At 38.0% G+C, this 26,941-nt stretch overlaps 1 protein-coding gene across 2 annotated transcripts in view; it reads left to right on the plus strand.

The window, feature by feature from the left end:
- Nucleotides 1-623: 623 nt before the first annotated feature.
- Nucleotides 624-26,941, plus strand: part of ZNHIT6 (zinc finger HIT-type containing 6) — a 73,686-nt gene continuing 47,368 nt past the window's right edge. Inside the window, exons 1-5 of one of the 2 annotated variants that reach the window (XR_011463678.1) lie at nucleotides 624-1,468; nucleotides 2,603-2,668; nucleotides 2,755-2,861; nucleotides 2,950-3,035; nucleotides 10,004-10,107. Coding sequence is in view for 1 of the 2 variants with exons in the window: in XM_005888436.3 (XP_005888498.1) it covers nucleotides 813-1,468; nucleotides 2,603-2,668; nucleotides 2,755-2,861; nucleotides 2,950-3,035; nucleotides 10,004-10,107 (1,019 nt within the window). In the remaining variant the exon portion in view is untranslated. The remainder of the gene's footprint in view (nucleotides 1,469-2,602; nucleotides 2,669-2,754; nucleotides 2,862-2,949; nucleotides 3,036-10,003; nucleotides 10,108-26,941) is intronic. The other variant, XM_005888436.3, reaches the window with a different exon arrangement.

Genomic DNA, 26,941 nt, shown 5'->3' on the forward strand with positions numbered 1-26,941 from the left:
TTGTTTTGGGTTTTTTCCCCTATAAGTTCTAGGAAATCCTGGAGACTGATTTTTTGACCCTGTCTTTAAATATATGTGATATATATATTCTAAAGATAATTCAGTAGGATGCTGTAAATGGGGAACTGGCTGATGCCGGCTGTTATTGACAAATAACTGAAAGAATAAAAATAATGCCTTCTTTCTATCTGAAACCTCCCGGTAATAATAGAAACGATGTTGTTTGTTTCATCACTGCTAGCTTATTTCCATACATTATCACACGTAACATCAAAATACACTACAAGATTTATAATACCATCGTCTCTGGAGTACTGCTTAAGAAACTGAAGCATGGAGAGGAGTGCTATTAGATGTTTCTTCCATCTTCGTGCAAGCTTAGAACAGAGCAGGGTAGGTCTTCACATTTGAACGCAGCGAGGATTTCGCCTCTCTCCCTCATCCTGAACTCCTCCGGTCTCTTAAAGCAGAAGCCTGTAGCCCGGTGCAGAAACCCTCCAAAGGAAGGGTTTGGTGAAACCCCGCCCCGGGGGCGGGATCGAAGTGGGCGTGGTCTCAAACGGATCCCGGGAAGATCTGTGCGGGACTGCCGCAGAGCCGTAAAGAGCTCCGTGAGTCGTGAAAGGGTACGGCGCGGAAGCGTTGCTTTACGACCGTTCGGACAGGCGCGCCGGGTCGGCGTTCACTGCTTGTTACTTCTGTGATATGCACGTGGGCCGCTCTTCGTGTTTTTGCAGGTAACTCAGCCCTCTTGGCGTGAACCAAACACATTGAAGGACGGTGTGGCAACGGAGGTCAAGGATCTTGAGCTGATGGATTTTGCTGCTGAAAGTGAAGAGATGTCGGGAGGAGGTCTCCAGAGTGAAGCTGAGGGGGCGCGACTAAGTCTCGAGACAGATCAAGAGAGAGTAAGGACTGAGGAGTCCGGCGATGGAGAGGCGGAGAATGGTCTGACCGGAATGGAGAAGACAAGGGCAGGGGAAGAAGAAAGTAGACGAAGAGCAGAGGAGATGCGAATGGACCTAACGGTTGTGAAGCAAGAAGTAATGGACTGGTCAGAAATGGTAGAAGGTACGCTGAATGGCCAGTGGGTAAAGCAGGAGGAGGACCGACATGAGGTGAAAGAGGAAAAACCAGGCACATTGGAGGTGAAGGAGGAGATGGATAGTAGTTTGATGGTAAAAGAAGAAAAGGTGGAAGAAACAGAGATAAAGGAAGAGAAAGTGAAGGTGAAGGAAGAAGTGATGGACTGGCTGGAAGTGAAGGAAGAGAAGAAAGATATCTTGGAGATTAAACGTGAGGAAGTGTCTCTTGATCAGAATATTAAAAAGGAGGAAATAATGGATGAAATGTATGTAAAAGAAGAGAAGTATTTCCCCAAAGAAGAAATGATGGATTATACAAAGGTGAAAGAAGAGCCTCAGATAAATCCTTCAGTGGGCTCGAAGCGGAAACTGGCCATGTCAAGGTAGGGCAGAGCTGTGAAGGTCTTTTGTTGTCTAGGTTGAAAGAAACTACACCATCAGAAAGGTGTGGATTAATGAAAAATAAGCGCGAGTTTGGGCCGGGAGTCTGAGTGGTGGGGGGAGAGGCGATTAGGAAAGGAGGGTTTTGTCAGATAACAACAAATTCTGTGGAAATATGTGAGGTTGGTACTAGTGTCCAGTGGCCAAGTTAGGAAATGAAAATTCTTGGGACCAGAAAACCCCTGGACCAGTATCTGGCTTGACTTTGTATGCCCTTGGCTCAGTATTCCTTTGAGAGAGGATAGGTGTGAGGAACAGTCTAATAAAACCAACAAGGAAAAGTGGAGTAAGTTAAAATTAGGCAAAATACATTGTAACTCACTCAATTGGCTAGTTTCTCTATGGGTACTATGAACATTTATTGCTTTTGATTTGATTTCTTTATAGTGTGATCATGTGGCAGCATAGGAAATAAGAGTAGTCAGATTCTCGGGACCATTTCTGTCTCGAATACAGTGAATCAACATGTAGTTTGCTTGTCTGTTTGTAGTTTGATTGTCATTGTACACTGATTGTCACTCAAGTGAAAGATCAGTTGGAGACAGATGATGGGTAGTAGTATTTCTAGAGTGTTTTGATGCCCATTCTCAGTTGGGTGAGGAACTGAGGAAGAAAGATGCAACTGCTGCTCTCTAAATTTGCCTGGGTCTTCTTTTTCTGAATGTGTCTGCCTTTAAGATATATAAACAGCTCATGGATTGGACTTCTGGCTATGTGCACACACACAGTTGTTAACAGTGTCAGGCACTCCAAGTTCAAATATCAAAAAGCGATCTCATTGTCTGATTATTTAGAAAAGGAAGTCACAGTGAGGTAATTTTTTAAATTTGATACATGTTTTCTTGAATTACCTATCATTAAACAACATTGTAAATGTAGTGTCATTTAGAGATGGTTTCCTAGAGGAGAATTTTCTAATGATGTTTGACAGCTGTCCATTATTTCATTAGAGTTACTTGCATCTACTTTATTCACTGTGACTGCAGGTCTGTAAATTGTGATGGATTAAAAGTTTATAAATAAATATATAGAATTAATATTTGATAATCTATTAAGTTTCTTGTGGACTTTTGTAGATGTGAAACTTGTGGTACAGAAGAAGCAAAGTACAGATGTCCACGTTGTTTGCGGTATTCCTGCAGGTATATATGTAATTTTCTACCTTATTATCTCTGCCTGTATCCTTTTTACCTCAAAGCATAAAAGTTCCTTCTCTTTGTCTCTTCAGTTTGCCCTGTGTAAAGAAACACAAAGCAGAACTAACATGTAATGGAGTTCGAGATAAAACTGCGTATGTTTCAATACAACAGTTTACAGAAATGAATCTCCTAAGTGGTAAGCCATCTTATGTATAGCAGATTGATGCTTCCTGGCCATAGGCATATATCATTTATTTATTTTTCTGTGTTTTTGAAATTTGTAGATTATCGATTTTTAGAAGATGTGGCAAGAACAGCAGACCATATTTCTAGAGATGCTTTCTTGAAAAGACCAATCAGCAATAAACATGTAAGTATTTCTTCTGTTCTTTTCCAGTTAGAATTTCTTCTAATCAAATAGATTCTTTTTTTTCTTTTTGCATTCAACAAATAATATATTAAGTGGCTACTATGATCCAGGGCTGTTCCAGTTGCTAGGGATACAGCAGTGACCAAAACAAAGTCCTTCCCCTTGTGGAACTTGTAGCGGGAGAGACAGGGGGATGAGTACAGGAACAAATATAATTTCAGATAGAGTTAAGTGCATCTGAAAGATAAAGAGGACAACAGGAGGTTAAAGAAAATCAAAATGGTGTTTGTGGGTGAGGGAGGTTCTGAGAGTAGTCAGGAGAGTCTTCTCGGAGAGATGCCATCAAGCAGCAGTGTGAATGATGAGAAAGAGGCAGTCACGTGATCGTTTGAAGGACGACTTTACAGACAGAGACAAAAGCAGAAGTATAGATTGAATCAGGGTCAGAGTTAGTGTGTTTGAGGGCTTAAAAGAGGAGCCCAGTGACTGTAGCATAATTGAGTGAGGAGCATGTTGAACGGTGAGGTTAAAGAAACTGATGAAGTCTCCTAATGTATTCAAAGTAAAAATGGAGGCCATGGGAGGCAATTGAGCATGTTTGCTTTTTGAAAGATCACTCTTGAGGCTCTCTGGAAAGTGGACTTGAATAGGCAAGAGTGGAAGATTGGAAGCTGGGAGATCAGTTACAGAGCTATTGTTGTGGTTCTGGTCACAGATGATGCTGTTAGAATTATTGGGAAGTGATTAGATGTGTTTTTTTTAATTGGAGTATAGTTGCTTTACAATGTTGTATTAGTTTCTGCTGTACAGCAGAGTCAATCAGCAACATGTGTAAATGTATATCCTCTCTTCCTTGGCTTGCCTTCCACTTAGATCACCACAGAGCAGAGTTCCCTATGCTATACAGAGGAAGTGATTAGATTTGAATTTTGAAAGAAGGGCTAATAAGACTTGCTATTTTAATAAACTTATTATACTCTTTAATTTCTTTTTCATTCCTTAAGCACTGTGCAAAATGAAAAGCTTACATATTGGAAATATTTTCCAACTGCTATTGTTCTAAAAATTCTTTAATATTATTTAATCACATCACAGAATTATCTTTGGTTTTCAGAGACCATACTGGTATTGGAGTTGCAGAATTTTAATACTCTTTAAAGTATTTTATTGGTATTATTGGTACAGACATGACATTACACATGTCTGAAAGAAAAATTACCATATATCAAGGTTTTTTTTCCTTGAGCTTAATTAAACATCATTAAATTATATAGTTAAAGGATAAACTGCTTTTTAAATATTTTCTTTTTATGAAATATGGCACGCATATAAAAAAGCATAAAATAGAAATATACCATTTAATAATAATTATGGAGTGAGCATCCATGTAGCTACCACCTAGATCTAGAATTAGAACATAACCAGCTTCTCAAGAATTCCTACCACCATGTTATGCCCATCCCTGAACCATTCTTATTTCTGGGTTTTCTGTAATAAATTTTATGAACAATGCTATAGTGAACACTTTTGTTTAGGAATTGTGGTTTGCTTATGCATATGTTTTTCTGGAGTTCATACCTAGGAGTGAAATTGCTTTGTTGTGGAGTATGCATATCTTCAATTTGACTGTATGTTACCAAAATATTTTTCAAAGTGGTGATGCCAGATTATACTCACAGTATTTAAGTATACCTGTTGTCACATCCTCTCCAGATTCTTGACTTGGTCATAGTTTTTAAGCTTTTGTCAGTTTGATGGCTTTGTTACTTTATTATGATTTTTAATCTACAGTTGTCCAATTCTTAATGAGATTGAAAGTGACAGTAAAAGTCGCTCAGTTGTGTCCAACTCTTTGCGACCCCATGGACTATACAGTCCATGGAATTCTCCAGGCCAGAATACTGGAGTGGGTAGCCTATCCCTTCTCCAGTGGATCTTCCCGACCCAGGAGTTGAACTGGGATCTCCTGCATTGCAGGTGGATTCTTTACCCACTGAGCTATCAAGGAAGCCTCTTAATGAGATTGAGCACCTTTCAAATATTTTATTGGCCTTTGGATATTCCCCTTTGTGGTGTATGCCTGTTAAGTCTTTGTTCATCTTGTCTTTGGTCTGTTGTTTTTTCCTATTGGTTTTCTTTGTATTTTTAGATGCTGATGTTGATTGTGTATGTTATAAATCCTTTGATTCTGTGGCTTGTGTTTGTACTCTTTTTCATTTCTTACGGTAAACAGCTTTTTTAAATTTTAATGTAGTACAAATTGTCTTGTGTTTCCTTTATAGTTAATAGTTTTATGTGTTTTTAAAGAAATCCTTCCCTTCCTTGAGGTTATGAAGCTATTCTCCTGTAATGATTTTCTGAAAGCTTTGTAATATCACGTCTCACATTTATGTCTGTAAACATGGAACTGATTTTTGTCTATCATGTGAAGTAGAGGTCCTATTTAATTTTCCAAATGAATAATCTCCTTTTTCTAGCACCAGTTATTGAAAAGTTCACCCTTTCTCCACTGCTTTGCAGGACCATCTCTGTTATATATCAGGCATCCATATATGCTTGGCCTGTTTGTTTCTGGCCTGTCTGTTCTATTCTGTTAAACCTCTTGTCTCTTGCAACTATTGTAGTCTTTGCTGAACTCACTGAAGAAGTCAATCTTCTCACTTTGTTCATTGTTTAGATTAGACCATAGCCATTTTTCTAGAATATTTTCTAGAATATTGTCTGAAATACAGATGTGGCTCTTTGTAACTTCATACAAATAAGAAAAACCAGCCAACTGATTTATAGTCCTACCTTCCCCACTTGGGTATTTTGATTGGATTTGCATTTATTTTGTAGAGTTACTTGGGTGATTGGATTTTACGGCATTGAATATTTAAATCCTTGATTGTTGTATCTCTGAATTTATTTGGGTCTTTAACATCTCTGTAATTTTCTTAGTGAAGGTCTTGCACATTTTTTGTTAGACTTATTCTTGAGCACTTTATTTTTTCTTAGTATTTTAAATAGTATTTTCTTTTAAAATTTTTTATTATCTCTTTGCTGGTATTCAGGAATGAAAGTTTTTGTTGTTGTCCATTTTATGGTAGTAGCCATATTAAAATCTATTCCAATACCTTATCTATAGATTTTTTGAGGTTTTCTCTATAAACAGTTCATCACAGTTTGTGTCTAGCTTTCTGTCCTTATTCTTTTATCTCTTTTTCTTACCTTGTTAGAATAGCAAGAACTTCAATAATGTAAAATAGTAGTGATGATAGTAGATATTTAAAGTCCACTCCTGAGTCTGATGATTTGCTCGAGGGGTTCACAGGATGCAACGTGCAATTGAACTCATGGCTAAAGTTTATTACAGTGAAAGGATACAGAGCAAACTTTGCAAAAGGAAAATGTGTATGGGGCCAAGCCTGTAGGAATCCAGCCACAAGCTTCCCAAATTCCTCTCCTATTGGAGTCATACAATACACAGTTAATTTCCTCAGGCAATGGGTTGTGATAACTAATGTTTAAAGTTTATTGTCTACCAGGGAAACTCATTAGAGACTCAGTGCCCAAGGTTTTTATGGGGACTAGTTGCAGAAACACCCTTACCCTAGCAGTTGCCAAGTTCCATACACCCAGAAGGAAAGCAGATAAAAACCACATTTTTGTACAATTTCAGCATAATGAAGCAGAACCTACCATTTTTCATACCATTTTAGGAGAAATTTTTTGTCAGTGTAGGGTCCATTTACCAGTCAGTCAAATTGCCAAACTCCAGCCAAGAGCAAACCTTGCCAACAGAACTTTCTAAGGATAAGTTTCAGGCCTCTTATGTTAGCTCTTTTCTGTCTTTGTTTTGTAACCCTGATCATAGAGGGAAAAGTTTTAAGATTTCACCATGTTTACTTTTCAGTTTGTGGGTATAGTTTGATATCTAGATTAAAGAAGTTCTGTTCCCAGTTTGCTAACACATGTTAACATGAATCATGGTTATATTTTATCAAATGTTTTTTCTATATTTTATTATTATTTTAATATATAATATTCTATTAAGAATATGAATAATAATCGTCTAGGTGATTTTCTATTTTAAGCTAAACTTGCATGGTGTATTATTATCATATCATGCTTTTTATACTTTGCAGAATTCCGTTGTGTTATACGTGTGTACACATTATCCTTTCATTCATTTTGCATTTCTGTTCATGAGTGAGATAACTTCTAATTTTCCTTTTTGGTATTCTTAAGTTTCTCTATTGATGTGATTCTAGTTTCATAAAATTATTTGCTGATATTTCCATTTTGTTCTTAAATACATTAACATTGGGATTATTTCTTCCTTGGGAGTTTGATATAATTTTTTAATAGGCTGCAGAAGTTTATTCTTTACTATTAATGGGACTGTTCGGGTTTTCTCTGTCTCACGTCATTATTTTGTCTTAAGACTACATTTTCCTAGGAATTTGTTCATTTTACCTAACTTTTCCAATGTATTGGCATAAAGTTCTTCATAACATTTTCTTTAATGTGTCTGTAGGAAATGTAGTATTATCATTTGTGATATTGCTTACTTGTGTCTTTTTTTCTAGATCAGTTGCTATTACAGATGCCTTTTCTATTTAGTTACTGTGTCCTCTTGACTTCTGTTATATCCTTTATTATTTTTAGCTTAATTGCATTATGGTCAAAGAACATATTTTTTTCTGAGTTCATTTTTTAAAAAATACATTAAGACTTGTGTTTATGTCCCAGCATATAGTCAAATTTTGTAATGTTCCCTGTTTTCTTGGGGGAGCGGGGGAGGTATTCTGCAATTGCTAAATGTCTTATTCTAAACATATTCCTTTTAGGTCAGGTTTGTTAAATACATTGTTCAAATTATAACATTTCTGATTTTCTCTTTGTTTGTTTCTTTCTTCTACCAGTTACTGAGAGACATATTTTAATACTTCCCAATAGATAAAATCATCAGGATTTGTATGTTTCTCCTTGTGGATCAGTTAGCTTTGCTTCATATGCTTTAAGGGTACGTTATTAGATGCATACTTCAGGAAATTATTGGTGTATTTAACCTTTGGCCCTATGTTGTAACCCTTTTTGTCTCTAGCTTTTTGTGTTTTTGTCTGTTTTTAAACTATTTCACTCCTTTGGTGTATTTTGTCCTTCACTTTTACGTTAGGCCTTTCTGTGTCCTTATGTTCTGTGTGTCTTTTCAAAATACCATATTGTTGATTTCTAGTTTTTCTCCATTCTGACAATCTGTAACTCTTAACTGAATCTCTTTTTCTCTTTTGGTTCCTGTGTACTGAGGCTTACTTTCTTCTTCTTTTTTTTTTCATTGTGGTGGCTTCTGTTGCAGAGCTCAGACTCTACAGGGCATCGGCTTTAGTGGTTGCAGCGTACAGCTCAGCACCTGTGGCACTTGGGCTTAGTTGCCCCTTGGCATATAGGATCTTAGTCCCCTAACCAGGGATCAAACCTGCATTGGCAGGCGGATTCTTAATCACTAGACCACCAGGGAAGATCCCCTGATTTTCTTATATTGGTTATGCTTATTTATTTTTTGTTGAGTACTCCTTTTATTTTTCCCTTTAAAAATTACTTATGAGAATTGTTTGAAGGCTGGAATAAATAAATAGGCCTTCTTTTATTCTACCAGATACCTAGAAGCATTGCAGATCTAGGCTATCTTAAACCAGGTTGAAGGCTTAAGATTACATTAATCCCAAAGCAAGGCAAATCATTTCAAGTCTGAGCATGAACTGCCATGACCAGGCTAGAGGATTTCTAATGGATTTTTCTTTTTCCCCCCGTTCCAGTCAGACTAATAAAAAAAATTCCTAGCATGCTCTGGTGACCCTTATCCTGAGGGTGTATCATTCTGTGACTCAGTTTCATTTCATTTGAGAGGAGTTTCCACAAACATTACTAGATCTTGACTGTCTTGCTGAGGAGGCTCTAGAAAGGGGAAGCCTATATTTGCCATAATTAGCAAAAGTGGCTTCAGTGCTTTTTGCTTACTTCTCTGAGTTTCACTTTTCATTAAATATTGGCCTGTAGTTTCCCATTTCTGTCAGCTCTTCAATGCTTTTAAGGTGATCTTTGAAAATATTTACACAAATATATATAGCAAATAGCATTCTTAGATGTTTTCCATAGGAGAGTTGGGTCCTTATAATCACCGTCATTACTGAAACCAAAGTTTATGCACTGTGAAATTGCATGTAATTTCTTAAGTCATTTTCTTACTGACCCTCCCTTCCTCTTGACTTGACTTGATTGTCTAACTCTGTACATTGCAAAGTCTAGATGCCACTCACTTAAAAAGTTGCATTTATATTTTGCCACTTCTTTGAGTGATCTTTCTTCTTCGTTGATGATATTACTTCCTTCAGTACTCTCTGGAGTTGACTAATTCAGCTCAACCAACCTACGTGGTCAGTGGAATAATACATGTCAGAGCTAGAATTCTCATACCTCATTTTGTACATCCTACATCAGTGGCTACTTTTAAGTTAAGCCTTGTACTTGGCAGCGCCATAGTTCCTTCCCTGAATGAGCTACCTGCCTAGTAATAGAAGCAGGCATATATACAGCCAACTATGGTATGAAACCATCAGTAAAAAAGAAGAAGAAAAAAAAAAAACTATATAGGTAATCCCTGTGATTGCTAAAACCTGTATGTTTTTAAAATCCCCATGAAATTCTTCTTTTGGCTTATAGGATATATGGTTAAAAGCACAGACTGCAGTTAGACAAACCTGGATTTAAATGTAGGCTTTACATCTCTAAAATAGCAGAAATGAGAGTAATAATAGTACCTGCTTCATAATATTGTGAGGATTAAATGATATATTGCTGTTTATTGTAGTTTGTGAAGCATAAGTAGCCGATAAATCTTAACTTACATTTTAAACACTGTTTTATGTGCTTTTGGAATTTAAGCTATTTGAAAATTAATTTGTCTGTTTGTTTTTGTTTGTTAGATGTACTTTATGAAAAATCGTGCTCGAAAGCAAGGTATTAATTTAAAACTTCTACCCAATGGATTCACAAAAAGAAAAGAAAATTCAACATTTTTTGATAAGAAGTAAGTTTCTGACTTCTTTTTTAGTATATTAGATGTTCTTATTAGATGAGGAGCATCTTTTAAGCTTTGATTTGCTTGGAACATTGCTCCTCAAAGTGTGGCCTATGAGATGTTTGTCATTGATTGGTAGAGGACAAGATGACTGCAGAAACTGGACTTAAGCATTTAAGAACTTATGCTACTTTTATGTCATGTGACTTTAACATTTTTGGTTTGCTCCCTGTGTGTTTGAGAGAGAGAGATGGAGAGAGAGAAGGTAGCGTGTATATGTATATATCTTTCTCTCTGAGACCTAAAATACCATCAAAGTATTTCAGAAGCTTCAAGGACAAAATAAGAAGTCAAAGCAGAATTTCTGCATATTTTTAACCAGAGGAGCTTGACTTTTATACTCTTTTCTACTTTGGAATTCCAAATAGTAATTCATTTGTGAGTGAGTGATGGAGAAGAAGGGAAACTTGGAAAACATTTACTCTAGAAAATCTGAATAGAGATAATACATTAGAGATTAGTTTCTTGCTCTCTGAAATTGCTAGGTCAAAAAGGCCCCATTCGTACAGAGGAGAACAGGATCCCAAAGTACTGTAAGTAGCCCATTAAATTATTAGGTAATACCTTTACAAAGTCAAGATTCTGGTTTAGAGTCAAAAAGCCTGAGTGAGTCCCTCCCACTTTATTTTTTTTTTATTATTTTATTTTATTTTTAAACTTTATTAGTTTTGCCAAATATTGAAATGAATCCATCACAGGTATACATGTGTTCCCCATGCTGAACCCTGAGTGAGTCCCTCCCACTTTAGTCTCTTAGTAACTGCAAGGCCTTGAACAAATTACTTCCTTTCTCCGGACTCTGTCTGTATAATGGTGGGGGTTGAACTAGGTAACGCTCAGTTCAGTTCAGTCGCTCAGTCGTGTCCGATTCTTTGCGACCCCATGAATCGCAGCACGCCAGGCCTCCCTTTCCATCACCAACTCCCAGAGTTCACTGAGACTCACGTCCATCGAGTCAGTGATGCCATCCAGCCATCTCATCCTCTGTCATCCCCTTCTCCTCCTGCCTCCAATCCCTCCCAGCATCAGAGTCTTTTCCAATGAGTCAACTCTTCTCATGAGGTGGCCAAAGTACTGGAGTTTCAGCTTTAGCATCATTCCTTCCAAAGAAATCCCAGGGCTGATCTCCTTTAGGATGATTGGATCTCCTTGCAGTCCAAGAGACTCTCAAGAGTCTTCTCCAACACCACAGTTCAAAAGCATCAATTCTTCAGCACTCAGCTTTCTTCACAGTCCAACTCTCACATCCATACATGACCACAGGAAAAACCATACCCTTGACTAGATGGACCTTTGTTGGCAAAATTATGTCTCTGCTTTTCAATATGCTATCTAGGTTAGTCATAACTTTCCTTCCAAGGAGCAAGCGTCCTTTAATTTCATGGCTGCAGTCACCATCTGCACTGATTTTGGAGCCCAAAAAAAAAAGTCTGACACTGTTTCCACTGTTTCCCCATCTATTTCCCATGAAGTGATGGGACCGGATGCCATGATCTTCGTTTTCTGAATGTTGAGCTTTAAGCCAACTTTTTCACTCTCCACTTTCACCTTCATCAAGAGGCTTTTTAGTTCCTCTTCACTTTCTGCCTTAAGGGTGGTGTCATCTGCATATCTGAGGTTATTGATATTTCTCCCGGCAATCTTGATTCCAGCTTGTGCTTCTTCCAGTCCAGCGTTTCTCATGATGTACTCTGCATATAAGTTAAATAAGCAGGGTGACAATATACAGCCTTGACGTACTCCTTTTCCTATTTGGAACCAGTCTGTTGTTCCATGTCCAGTTCTAACTGTTGCTTCCTGACCTGCACACAGGTTTCTCAAGAGGCAGGTCAGGTGGTCTGGTATTCCCATCTCTTGAAGAATTTTCCACAGTTTATTGTGATCCATACAGTCCAAGGCTTTGGCATAGTCAATAAAGCAGAAATAGAGGTTTTTCTAGAACTCTCTTGCTTTTTAGATGATCCAGCAGATGTTGGCAATTTGATCTCTGGTTCCTCTGCCTTTTCTAAAACCAGCTTGAACATCTGGAAGTTCACGGTTCACGTATTACTGAAGCCTGGCTTGGAGAATTTTGAGCGTTACTTTACTAGCATGTGAGATGAGTGCAATTGTGTGGTAGTTTGAACATTCTTTGGCATTACCTTTCTTTGGGATTGGAATAAAAACTGACCTTTTCCAGTCCCATGGCCACTGCTGAGTTTTCCAAATTTGCTGGCATATTGAGTGTAGCACTTTCACAGCATCATCTTTCAGGATTTGAAATAGCTCCACTGGAATTCCATCACCTCCACTAGCTTTGTTCGTAGTGATGCTTTCTAAGGCCCACTTGACTTCACATTCCAGGATGTCTGGCTCTAGGTGAGTGATCACACTATCGTGATTATCTGGGTCATGAAGATCTTTTTTGTACAGTTCTTTTGTGTATTCTTGCCACCTCTTCTTAATATCTTCTGCTTCTGTTAGGTCTCTACCATTTCTGTCCTTTATCGAGCCCATCTTTGCATGATATGTTCCCTTGGTATCTCTAATTTTCTTGAAGAGATCTCTAGTCTTTCCCATTCTGTTGTTTTCCTCTATTTCTTTGCATCGATCGCTGAGGAAGGCTTTCTTATCTCTCCTTGCTGTTCTTTGGAACTCTGCATTCAGATGTTTGTGTCTTTCCTTTTCTCCTTTGCTTTTCCCTTCTCTTCTTTTCACAACTATTACAGGAGCTGACTGTGGCTCAGATCATGAACTCCTTATTGCCAAATTCAGACTTAAATTGAAGAAAGTAGGGAAAACCACTAGACCATTCAGATATGACCTAAATCAAATCCCTTATGATTATACAGTGGAAGTGAGAAATAGATTTAAGGAACTAGATCTGATAGATAGGGTGCCTGATGAACTATGGACGGAGGTTCGTGACATTGTACAAGAGACAGGGATCAACACCATCCTCATGGAAAAGAAATGCAAAAAAGCAAAATGGCTGTCTGAGGAGGCCTTACAAATAGCTGTGAAAACGTAACGCTACTGTTCCCTTAAAATTTTACTACGTAAATTAAAAAAACTGAACCATCAGAACTATCATTATTCTAAAAATCTTCCATCTTTTCAACAGATATTATATTTTTAGAGAATGGTGTTATCCAGTTATATATTTCAAAACAGATAGTTATAAAGGTGGTTTTCTCTTTCCTTGGTTGGTTTCCAAGATTATAGTAATATTTTGCATTTATCAGACTTCCCTGGTAGCTCAGAGCATAGTCTGCCTGCAGTGCGGGAGACCAGCTTTGATCCCTGGGTAGGGAAGATCCCCTGGAGAAGGAAAAAGCAACCCACTCCAGTATTCTTGCCTGGAAAATCCCATGAATGGGGGAGCCTGGCAGGCTAAAGTTCATGGGGTCACAAAGAGTCAGACACGACTGAGCGACTTCACTTTGCATTTATCAAATATGAGATAATTCTTTTGTGTGTTTTGAAACTGACATAGAAATTGACATGATTTGTTTGAAATTTAAAGTAACTGGTTTGTGCCTTCTGAAATATAAAATGTATTCCTGTTTTATGAAAGAAAACATTCAGAGCCTCAAATGTAAAACTTTGAGGTCTTTAGATACATAAATGTTTGTGGGAAGTTTTTTCCAAGACTACTACATTCAGTGTATTTTCTGGGTTTAGATTACAAATTTATGCTGTTATTTTGGAATTCCTCATCTGTGAAGTAGCAAATCAGACTCTTCTTGCATTATGCCTTTTACTCATGAATTTACAATGATTTGGGCTTGATGTTTTTATATTTTTAGTGTCTTGCCATGAAGAGATTAGCAACATAGAACACAGTAGACTTTAATTAGTTTTTCAGCTGTTTTCACCTCTGTAAAATGGAGCTAATGATAGCTACTGTGTAGTCCTGACCTCAGGGTGTTAATTTACCTAGACACTAACTTGAAGGTAGGAAGAAATCAGCACATAGTAGCAATTGTAAAAGTAATAAACCCTCAGCATAAAGAGTTTAAAGGAAAAATAGCAAGTGTAATTCCACTATGTAGAGACAACCAATGATAATGTTTCCTTCTCATCATGTTTGCTTCTTTTTTTCAATTAATAAAATATAATATCCTTACAAAAAAGTATAAAAATTTGCTTGACTCTCCTCAAGTTAAGCATTACTTTATAAATAAAAGGTACACCTTTTTTCTACAGCTAGCTTTTTCCTATTTAGCAACATATTATGAACTTCATGCTTGATAATGCAAGTCTGCGCGTTTTAAGTAGTATATTTCAACTATGACTACTGTATCCTAATTTATTTATTACCAGATTATCAAACAGTTGCTTAATTTCTGGTTTTTAATTATTACAAATAATACTGTTGTAAACATCCTTGAACAAGTTGTTTTGCATGCTTATGTGACTTTTCTATAGATCGATTCCTGATAAGTGGCATTACTGGGTCACAGATTACATGCATTTAAACTGTTGAGAGAAACTCCAAATTGTCCTCTCAAAAAAAGTACCACTTTGTAGCTTTTACAAAAATGTATGAATACCTATTTTAGTTATACTGTGCTTTAACTGAATATTATTAAACTTCTTTGCCTATCTGATTAGAGGTTGAATTCTTCAACTTTTTCATTCAGATATGCATGTTTTTAATCTCATCTTGATCAGTTGCATGCATTGTAAATGTTTTTACCAGTCTTTCCATTCTTAATTTTGCCTTCTGGTCATTTTTGATGCATTTTAAAGAATGGCTAAAAAGAAGAAAGGTTCTATAAAACATAAAGATAGTGAAGTGGAGTGGTTAAGAACACAAACTGGAGCTAGGCTGCCTTGGTTCAAATTTCTGACCTTCCTCTTCTAGCCATGTGATACTAAGCTAAGCCACCTAACTTCCTTGTGCTTCAGTTCCTCGTCTATAAAGTAGGACTAGTAATAATAAACTAGGGATAAGCCAGTTTTCATTTCCACTTACAGTAACTTAGAAATTCTATTTAAACATTTCACTAGCACTGAATTGTCTCTTTTTAAATATTTGTTGCTATTTTGGAAGGTGGAAATTGTTTTAATTTGCTTTTACTTAATTGCTCCATAGATATGGAGTATTTGCCCATGTGTTTCAAAGCAATATTTTAAAATTCAAATGTGAAGTTTGACTTAATCTAATCTGTGGTAGTAAGATGCTCTTAGAACTGTTTTGGTAAAATACGTAATTCAGAACTGTGGGACAGAGTTTTTCCATTTGTTCTTTGTTAAATTGCCCATTATTATTTCTAAATGGAAAATAATCATGCCACAAACTGAATTTAGAATGTCTGTATTTGGATGTTCCTTGAATAATAAAGCATGAAGGTGAGTTCCCATTTAGTTGATAGCCATACTTATTAGTTAGTCAATAGTCTGCTCAGTTGGTTAATAGCTTGGAAGTCTTTTGAGTGTGTCCTTATACTTTGTTCATTTTTCAGCATTTTCATCAGTGATTTAGGTCATGATTTCTTATCTTGGTGCTGCTAACATATTGAACCACAGAGCTCCTGTTGTGAGTGTGCATTTTAGGATGTTTAGCAGCATCCCTGGCCTCTACCCACTGGATATTGGTAACACACACACAAAGGCATTCTTTGTGATACCTGTGGTTTCTCAGACATTTGTATGAAAATGGTAAAAACTTTGGATGATCATAATGTTATTTGCTGGAAGGAAGGAAGAAGGGGATACTACCTCTTATCAGAGAATTATTTTTACCTCCCATATCTCCGATACTCTGTTTTTAAGAGAATTGTTTATAAGCTTTCTTAAACTTTAAGAAGTAGTTAAAGTTTTGACTGAGATAAACATGAATTTGAATATTGTTTCTACACTTGGTATATGTTAGGTGTCCTTGGGCAAAAGTGAATTTGCTAGATTGTTGACAGGAATAAATAAAATAATATTAAAATAATACCCAGCACTTAGCAGATAATGTGCAGCAATAAAAGATCTGCATTTTCGTACTGGAAATCTTTGGGAATACATTTACTATATTATATTCATTCCTAGTAGGTCTGCTGCTGCTGCTGCTAAGTCGCTTCAGTCGTGTCCGACTCTGCGACCCCATAGACGGCAGCCCACCAGGCTCCCCCGTCCCTGGGATTCTCCAGGCAAGAACACTGGAGTGGGTTGCCATTTCCTTCTCCAATGCATGAAAGTGAAAAGTGAAAGTGAAGTAGCTGAGTCCTGTCCGACTCCTAGCGACCCCATGGACTGTGGCCCACCAGGCTCCTCCATCCATGGGATTTTCCAGGCAAGAGTGCTGGAGTAGGGTACCATCACCTTCTCCCCTAGTAGGTCTAGGGCAGCATTATAATTAAACAATACTATTTCTCCAGTGAAACCTCCAAATGTTTGAATTAAAATGGGAAAATAATGAGTATAAATGAGCTCAGTCACTTTTTTGCTGCTGGAGGAGTTATGAAAATCTTTCAGCTTCAGAGATTCAGGGCTTGGAATTGTTCCCATGTAATTTTGGTCCTGTACTAAGATTATTGTAATTACTCCCTAGGCGTTAAATTGGTCCTTTGCTTATTTAAGCAGCTTGAGCTACAATATACACAAAAACTCAAACTGAAATTATTTAAAATTGAATGTTCCAGTGGTAACTTTTGAGCAATCTGAATGAAGAATTCTTTGTGGTATTTTTGTAACTTTTCTGTAAAGTTTGAAATTATTTGAAAATAAGAGGGTTTAAAAAAAAAATTAAATACCTACACCCCCTGCCCCCACCTCCATGAAGTGTGACTAATGTACATTGTGTCTGAATTACCTCCGTAGGACTAATAGCAACTTATATAGTAGCAAGTGCATTAATACCTTAGAATCATAGGTTCATTTTAACCCAAGCATTCTTTATGGTAGAAGTTTTTGACCAGTATGACTTCAAATCTCCAAAATCATATGCAAAATTATGTGATACATAAATTTTTCTAAGACTAGGAACCATAATTCTCATTTTATAGTCGAAGTGTGATGTAACACTAACCAGCCTGTTATGTCAAAAGTATATTTAATAGCTGTAAATTTTAAAGGACTGGTGAATTTGCTATAATGTCATAATGGATAACTTTAATGAACAAAGAAAAGTTAAGAGATGCTTATGTTAAGAATAACTTGAGCCAATACAAAATAGACATTCTCTGTTAAAAATAGAGGAGCTTGGTAAGAAAATGGTATAAGGCTCCCCTACTTATTTTAGTCATTGTTATTCAGCCACTGTGTCATGTCCAGCTATTTGCAACACCATGGACTGCAGCACGCAGGTTTCGCTGTCCTTCAGTATCTCATGGAGTTTGCTCAGACTCATGTCCATTGAGTCGGTGATGCCATCCAACCATCTCATCCTCTGTCATCCCCTTCTCCTCCCTTCACTCTTTCCCAGCATCAGGGTCTTTTCCAGTGAATTGGCTCTTTGCATCAGTTGGCCAACATTTAGAGGGGACCACAAACTACTTCTTTTAAATAATGACTCTTTCAGAGGTAAATGCTCTGCCTCAGCTCTTTGTATGGCATATAACTTTATATTTATTCTCAATCAGTGCTAATCAAAAACTGTTGAAAGAATGGAAAAGATCTGTATGAAGAAAACTTAAATTCTACTGAATGGCTTAAACAAGTCAAGCAAATGGGGGGAAAGGACCTTGTTATTAGCTGACTCAATATTACAGAAATAACATTTATTTCTTAAATGAATGATCTTTAAATCTGATATGATCCTAATGAAATCACTAATGAAATACTGTTTTTTATTTTGGAAATTTTTTTTTTTTTGGAGAAGGAAAAGATCCATAAAATGACTTTAGTTCATTCTGAAGAATAAACATGGGAGAAGCACCAGGAAAAACCAGGGGGGAAAAAGAGGAATAAGGCTGGACTCATTAAAATGTATGAAATTTTAGTAAAGTTTTATGGTATTGATGTAGAAATCTACAGTGAGATTATAGAAAATAGACATGAGGCTGTTTGACACTCTAGTATATGATCAGATAGAGATAGCATTTCAAATTAGTATAGATAATGACTTATTCAATAAATGCAGTTGAGACAGCCTGCCATTTAACAGTTTTTTGTTTTTTTTAATAGAATGTCCAGTCAGGTCAATTGCTCAGTCGTGTCCAACTCTTTGTGACCCCAGGGACCACAGTACACCAACCTTCCCTGTTCCATCACCAACTCCCGGAGCATACTCAGACTCATGTACATCACATCAGTGATGCCATCCAACCATCTCATTCCCTGTTGTCCCCTTCTCTTCCCACCTCCAATCTTTCCCAGCCTCAGGATCTTTTCAAATGAGTCAGTTCTTCACATCAGATGGCCAGCGTATTAGAGTTTCAGCTTCAACATCAGTCCTTCCAGTGAATATTCAGGACTGAATTCCTTTAGGATGGACTGATTGGATCTCCTTGCAGTCCAAAGGACTCTCAACAGTCTTCTCCAACACCACCGTTCAAAAGCATCAGTTTGTTGGCACTCATCTTTCATGGCTGCAGTCACCATCTACAGTGATTTTGGAGCCCAAAAAAATAGTCTGTCACTGTTTCCATTGTTTCCCCATTTATTTGCCATGAAGTGAGAGGACCAGATGCCGTGATCTTAGTTTTCTGAATGTTGAGTTTTAAGCCAACTTTTTCACTCTCTTCTTTCACTTTCATCAAGAGGCTCTTTAGTTCTTCTTTGCTTTCTGCCATAAGGGTGGTATCATTTGTGTATCTGAGGTTATTGATATTTCTCCCAGCATTCTTGATTCCAACTTGTGCTTCATCTAGCCTGGCATTTTGCATGATGTACTCTGCATATAAATTAAATAAGCAGAGTGACAATATACAGCCTTGACATACTCCTTTCCCAATTTGGAACCAGTCTGTTCCATGTCCAGTTCTAACTATTGCTTCTTGACATGGATACAGATTTCTCAGGAGGCAGGTCAGGTGATCTGGTATTCCCATCTCTTTAAGAATTTTCCACAGTTTCTTGTGATCCAGTCAAAGGCTTTGGCATAGTCAATAAAGCAAAAGTAGATGTTTTTCTGGAACTCTCTTGCTTTTTTGATGATCCAACGGATGCTGGCAATTTGATCTCTGGTTCCTCTGCCTTTTCTAAATCCAGCTTGAACATCTGGAAGTTCACGGTTCACGTACTGTTGAAACCTGACTTGGGAGAATTTTGAGCATTACTTTGCTAGCGTGAGAGATGAAGGCCATTGTGTAGTACTTTGAGCATTCTTTGGCATTGCCTTTCTTTGGGATTGGACTTCCCTGGTGGCTCAGACGGTAAAGCGTCTGTCTACAATGGGGGAGACCTGGGTTCAATCCCTGGGTTGGGAAGATCCCCTGGAAAAGAAAATGGCAATCCACTCCAGTACTATTGCCTGGAAAATCCCATGGACAGAGAAGCCTGGTAGGCTACAGTCAGACACAACTGAGTGACTTCACTTTCACCTTCTCTGCGATTGGAATGAAAACTGACCTTTTCCAGTCCTGTGGCCACTGCTGAGTTTTCCAAATTTGCTGGCATATTGAGTGCAGCACTTTCACAGCATCATCTTTTAGGATTTGAAATAGCTCAACTGGAATTCCATCATCTCCACTAGCTTTGTTCGTAGTGATGCTTCCTAAGGCCCACTTGACTTCACATTCCAGGATGTCTGGCTCTAGGTGAGTGTGAGTGATCACACCATGATTATCTGGATTGTGAAGTTCTTTTTTGTACAGTTTTGTGTATTCTTGCCGCCTCTTCTTAATATCTTCTGTTAGATCCATACCATTTCTGTCCTTTATTGTGCTCATTTTTGCATGAAATGTTCCCTTGATATCTCTTATTTTCTTGAAGAGTTCTCTATAGTCTTTACCATTATATTATTTTCCTCTATATCTTTGCATTAATTCCTGAGGAAGGCTTTCTTATCTCTCCTAGCTGTTCTTTGGAACTCTGCATTCAAATGGGTATATCTTTCCTTTTCTCCTTTGCCTTTCACTTCTCTTCTTTTCTCAGCTATTTGTAAAGCCTCCTCAGACAGCCATTTTGCCTTTTTGCATTTCTTTTTCTTGGAGATGGTCTTAATCTCTGCCTCCTGTACAGTGTCACAACCTCTGTCCATAGTTCTTCAGGCACTCTACCAGATCTAATCACTTGAATCTATTTGTCATTTCCACTGTAAAATCGTAAGGGATTTGATTTAGGTCATACCGAAATGATCTAGTGGTTTTCCTACTTTCTTCAATTTAAGTCTGAATTTGGCAGTAAGGAGTTCATGGTCTGAGCCACAGTCAGCTCCCAGTCATGTTTTTGCTGACTTTATAGAGCTTCTCCATCTTTGGTTGCAAAGAATATAATCAGTCTGATTTCGGCGTTGACCATCTGGTGATGTCCATGTGTAGAGTCTTCTCTTGTGTTGTTGGAAGAGGGTATTTACCATGACCAGTGCATTCTCTTGACAAAACTCTATTAGCCTTTGCCCTGTTTCATTTTGTACTCCAAGGCCAAATTTTGCCTGTTAGCTCTTGAATTCCTACTTTGGCACTCCAGTCCCTTATAATGAAAAGGACATCTTTTGGGGGTGTTAGTTCTATAAAGTCTTATAAGTCTTCATAGAACCATTCAGCTTCAGCTTCTTCAGCATTACTGGTCGGAGCATAGACTTGGATTACTGTGATATTGAATGTTTTGCCTTAGAAACGAACAGAGATCATTCTGTTGTTTTTGAGATTTCATCCAAGTACTGCATTTCAGACTCTTGTTGACTATGATGGCTATTTCATTATTTCTAAGGGATTCTTGCCCACTGTAGTAGATATAATGGTCATCTGAGTTAAACTCACCCATTTCAGTCCATTTTAGTTTGCTAATTCCTAAGATGTCAATGTTCACTCTTGCCATCTCCTGTTTGACCACTTCCAATTTGCCTTTTTTTCATGGACTTAACATTCCAGGTTCCTATGCAATATTGCTCTTTACAGCATCAGACTTTTCTTCCATCACCAGTCATATCCAGAATTGGGTGTTGTTTTTGCTTTGGCTCCGTCTCTTCATTCTTTCTGGAGTTATTTCTCCACTCTTCTCCAGGAGCATATTGGGCACCTACCAACCTGGGGAGTTCATCTTTCAGTGACATACCTTTTTGCCTTTTCATACTGTTCATGGGATTCTCAAGGCAACAATATTGAAGTGGTTTGTCATTCCCTCCTCCAGTGGACCACGTTTTGTCAGAACCCTCTGCCATGCCCCATCCGTCGTGGGTGGCCCTTGCATGGCATGGCTCATAGTTTCATTGAGCTAGTCAAGGCTGTGGTCCATGTGATCAGTTTGGTTAATTTTCTGTGATTGTGGTTTTCATGCTGTCTGCCTTCTGATGGATAAGGATAAGAGGCTTATGGAAGCTTCCTGAAGTGAGAGACTGACTGAGGGGGAAACTGGGTCTTGTTCTGTTGGGTGTTAATCCAATTTTCTGTTGATGGGCGGGGCTGTGTCCCCTCCCTGTTGCTTGACCTGAGGCCAAACTATGGTGGAGGTGATGAAGATAATGGCGACCTCCTTCAAAAGGTCCCATGCAGGCACGGCTGACCCACGCCTCTGCTGGAGACTCCTGGACTCATAGGCATATCTGGGTCAGTCTCTTGTGGGGTCACTGCTCCTTTCTCCTGGGTCCTGGTGCACACAAGGTTTTGCTTGTGCCCTCCCTGATGGCTCAGGGTAAAGCGTCTGCCTGCAATGCAGGAGACCTGGGTTCGATCCCTGGGTCAGGAAGATCCCCTGGAGAAGGAAATGGCAACCCACTCTAGTACTGTTGCCTGGAAAATCCCATGGACAGAGAAGCCTGGTAGACCACAGTCCATGGGAATCGCAAAGAGTCGGACATGACTGAGCGACTTCACTTTCACTTCCAGGAGTTTGTTTTCCCAGTCCTGTGTAAGTTCAGGAAGTTCTATGATGGGGTTAATGGCAACCTCCTCCAAGAGAGCTTATGCCATACCCAGGTCTGCTGCACCCAGAGCCCCTGCCCCTGCGGCAGGCCTCTGCTGACCCGTACTTCCACAGTAGACACTCAGACACAGTTCTGGCTCAGTTTCTGTGGGTTGGTCATGCATTTTATGCCCTTCCCTGGTCTGAACAGCTCAGGTGACCAGGTGCTTGGCCAGTGCACTGTCTCAGGTGGGCTGTGCATCTTAATCACCTTCCGGGTCCTGGCTGCGCAGCAAGAGCATGTGTGCCGTATGTCTCCACGGGAGAGCTGATCTGGCAGATGTCAGCCATCCATGATCTCAGAAGCAGCTGGGAGCCTGCTCACAGTTTGGTGGAAGATGCCCTCTCTAGGGCTAAAATGCCCTCTCTGCTAGGAGCCTCTTGCCTTCGGGCTCGGGCTGTGTCAAGGCTGCCTCTTTGCCTCTGGGCGGGGAGGGGCTGGTACACTGCTAGCTCTCCTTTGATATTTGCTCTGTCCCTTGTGCTGTGATCAGGCCAGGCTGCATGTTAGGTTGTTAGGTTAGAGCCTTTCTGGGAAAGTTCTCCTTTCCACAGTTGCAGTTAGGCATGTATTCTGTGGGTTTCCCACCGCCCCCAACACCCACCCCACAGCGCCACCCCCCCCGCCCCCCGCCTCTAGGTTATGTTGCCTTCTGAGATTCCAGAACTCCCCATAGACCCGCCTGTGAGAGGGTTTCTTATTGTGTGGAAACGTCTCCTTCTTCACGACTCCCCAGGACAGGTCTCCACCCCTAACTCTTTTGTCTCTCTTTTTGTCTTTTATATTTTGTCCTACCTCCTTTGGAAGAGAATGGGCTGCCTTTCTGGGTGCCTAGTGTCCTCCACCAGTGTTCAGAAATTGTTTTGTGAAAGTTGCTCAGCATTGAAATGATCTTTTGATGAAGGTCCAAGTGGAATTAATTGAGATATAATTGACATAGCTCTGTGTAAGGTGTATAGCCTAATGATTTGATTTACTAACATCATGAAGTGATTATCGTAATAAATTTAGTAAACATCCCTCATCTCATAGATAAAAAATTAAAGAAATAGAAAAGTTTTTCTTGTGATGAGAATACTTAGGATTTACTCTCTAAGCAACTTTTATATATAACACACTGCAGTGTTGATTATATTTATCATGTTGTTTTTTTATCTCCTTAGTGCTTATTTCTCTTACAACTGGAAGTTTGTACTTTTTGACTACCCTTCTCCAGTTCCCCTTCCTTCTCCCTTCTCTCCAGTAACCAGAAATCTGATCTCATTTTCTATGAATGAGTCAATTTATTTTTGAAGTCTAAGTGACCTACAACATCATGTTAGTAAAATCTAAAACTTGAAATAAAAAAATATGGAAATATTTTCATAATTTTGAAAAGAGAAGCATCCCATCCAAAGCCATTAAGGGAAAAATAACTAAATTTACATAGCTTTTTAAAAAAATTGTATAGCCTGAAAAGACCATAATAAAATCCAAAGACCCCCTCTCCAAAAAAATCTTTGACATATATGACAATGTTTATGCATTGATAAGAAAAAAGACTAGTAACTAAGAAAAAGGACAAAGGAGAAGAATAGATGGTCATAGAAAGATGTGTATGTGTGTGTGTGTGTGTGTGTACACACAATCAAAGTATGTGTCTGACAAGCATATATTAATAGTATCTAATACAGTGAATGTGTGAGCTACCCAGACCATTTTCTTCTTTCACTGTTCTTGAGAGTAAAAACTTAGGAGTCATTTTAGAAGGCAGTGTTTCTAAAAACATTATGCGTGCCTATTCAAGGAATTTAGCCTACACATGTATTAGTACAGTTCACAGAGATATATGTACATATTTATCTAGTGCAGTATTGTTTTTAATAACACAAAACCTGGAAACAACTTTGAGTATCCCTCGGTACTGGACTGAGCTAAGTTAATAATGATGCCTTCATATGGTGGAATTCTATGCAACCATTAAATTACATATAGAAGTATTGTCATGCCATGACATCCATGATAAATATCCAGTGGAAAAATAATATTGGAGTTTAGTTGTCTGAAAGATAAGAAGCTAACTTTTACTATTGTGAAATTCACATGCAGTGAAATGCACAAATCTTACATGTACATTTGTTGAGTTTTGACAAATGCATATATACCTGTATAACCCAGTCCCTGTAAATAGGTAAAACACTATCATCACCCAAAAGATTTTTCCTAGTTATCCCATTTCCTCCCCAGACAAACTATTCTAATTTTTCCCCTGAAGATGAATTTTGCCTGTTTTAAAATTTCATATGTGTGAATCCTATAGCTCCACCCTTGCTTTTGAACAATAGTTTAGCTGAATATGAAGTATCTCAGGGTCACATTTTAGTACTTCAGTTTAATTATTTATAACACTGTCCTCTCACTTCTTTTGCCACTATTGAGAACATTGTTGTTTTATATAGTCTTTCTATGTCAATTGCTTTTAAGTTCTTCATTTTTATCTTTGGGTGATTTATCTTCCTTTGGGGGTGGTGTGCTTTCTGTGTAATTCTGGAAAATTCTAATTTGTTACCTTAACTTTTTGCTTTTTTGTTCATCTTTGCTACATTCTGGGCAATTAATTCAGCTGTATCAACCAAGTCACTTTTCCCTCCTTGTTGTGTCTAATTAATCTGACCTTTAGCCCATGCACTGGATGGGTTTTTGTTTCAGTTACATTTTTCATGTCTAGGAGTTACATTCCTTTTTCAAATGTATCTGGTCTTTTAAGTAGAATGTGTTCCCTTCTCAGGTTTTAACCTACCTTTTTATTCAATAATTTAATACATCTGTTATCTGCATAAATAATTCTGTCTGAAATTCTTGGTAATTTGCTACAGCTATCTGCTGTTTCTGCTGATTCTTCATTATGATGGCTTATTTCCTTGTTTTTTTCTAAAATTGTGAAGTCAAGTTCATGCAGGAGGTGGTATGCAATTGCTTATGCCAGATACCGCATTGCACCAGTCGAGGACCCTCTTTAATTTCTTAGTTTGAAGTTTATCAGACTATACTATCTATGGTAATGATTTGAACTCCAACCCATTTGAGGATTTCATAGTTATTCATTCTCAATTGAAACCTTTCCCCCACCCCCTGATCCTTTCTTTCCCCCTCAGGCTTAAGCTGAGATGAACATGTTTCCTCCTTATCTCCCTTTGCTGGTAGCCACAATTTTTCTGGTTCACCCTTTCACTAGTTTTATGCAGTGGTCTTAATTTAAGGTCTTCGCCTTATTTGATACCAGTATCTTGTCTCATGTTACCCAGTGGCTGTTGAAACATAAGCCTTTTAATTACTAAGCCTCTTGGTTACTCAGAGGCAAAGGCCTCCAGAGCGGGTGTAGTTTCCTCATTCCACTATGGTTTTTAGTTCCTGCTTCCTTTTGGCTCCTGAAGATGTTTCTTACTTTTTGATGAGCTCAGTATGTTTGCTTTATTTGTCCAGGATTTCTTATTGAGCGCTTTGAGAAGGTTTTCAGATGATCTTCTTTACCATTTTGCACTATTTGCTTAAAATAAGTAGTGGCCCTGAACAAAGGGAGCTTCAGTTGTTGAAGAGAGATGGATCAGGAAGGCATGATAATGACTTTTTCACTGAACAGTTCTACTCTTAGAAATGTATCTGGCACATATAATCGTATGTATGGAAAATGAAATATGTACCAGGATATTCAGTGCAATGTTTTGATAGTAAGAGAGCAGTATGAATCTAAATACCTGTCAATAGTGGACTACTGAACTGAATTATGGTGTGCCTTTATAATGGGAAAAAAATTCAGCAACTCTAAATGTATGAATATGGAGTGGTTGCCAGAAATACTAAGTGAATAAAGACAGATACAGAACTACATTCATTATATACTAGCATTTTCTGCCACTGTGTGAGAAGTAAAGTTTAATTTAGTATCTATTCTTATGTTATAAGCTATTAATGGTAGTTATCTTAAGGGAGGGGAACTATGTAGAGGAGGACAGGAGTGGGAATTATGTGCCCTTTTGTACCTTTTTTGAATTTTAGACTGTGCATGTTATATTTATTTTAAGAATAAATGAATTTTTAAAATGATAATTTTTAAAAAATTGATAAATGTGGTAGGACCATTATACATTTTGAGTTGTAGTTATAGTCTTTGGAAAGTATTCTGATACTCAGATAAAATTCCATGTTTTTATCCATGGCTTCATCTTTTCAGATGTATTTTAGTTTTTTTGTTTTTTGTTTTTTTTCTTTTATAGGAAGCCGTGGGTAGCAAACCTGGAGATTATCTTTGATTGTGTTTGAATAACATCTCATTTGGTTGCCTAAGTTCCTTATTTTATTTTCCTGAGCCATTAGGGTCTGAGCAGAGGATTCAGCAGTGAGGGGCAATATATTTTGAGTTGTCATTTGGATAAAAAGAATTGGACTGAGGACTCCTCCCCAGTAATATATTTACCTTATCTCCAGGCATATGCTCTCTTATGTGATCTAACCTCTTATTCCCTAGGAGTGGACCCAGCTTTTGACCTTCCTCTTCTGGCAGTTTATCTCCACATGGCCCTGACCCTCAGTTCTAAGCAGCCCAGTCTATCTTCATTCCTTTACCACTGTCAACTTAGAACTGAGTTGCTATCTTACTTTTGGTTCAGAGTTCTTAGGCTCTCTGTCTATGGGTCTGTCTTAAACTTAGAGTGTTTGGATAGTATAAGTGTGTCCATTGTTAAACAACAGTATGAATTGATATTTGAGTTCCAGTCCTGTTTTAGAAGCTAGCCACTAGATGTCTCTCTTGTAAAGAAATAACCT

The sequence above is a fragment of the Bos mutus genome, chromosome 3, assembly GCF_027580195.1.
Source record: "Bos mutus isolate GX-2022 chromosome 3, NWIPB_WYAK_1.1, whole genome shotgun sequence".
Classification (NCBI taxonomy): domain Eukaryota; kingdom Metazoa; phylum Chordata; class Mammalia; order Artiodactyla; family Bovidae; genus Bos; species Bos mutus.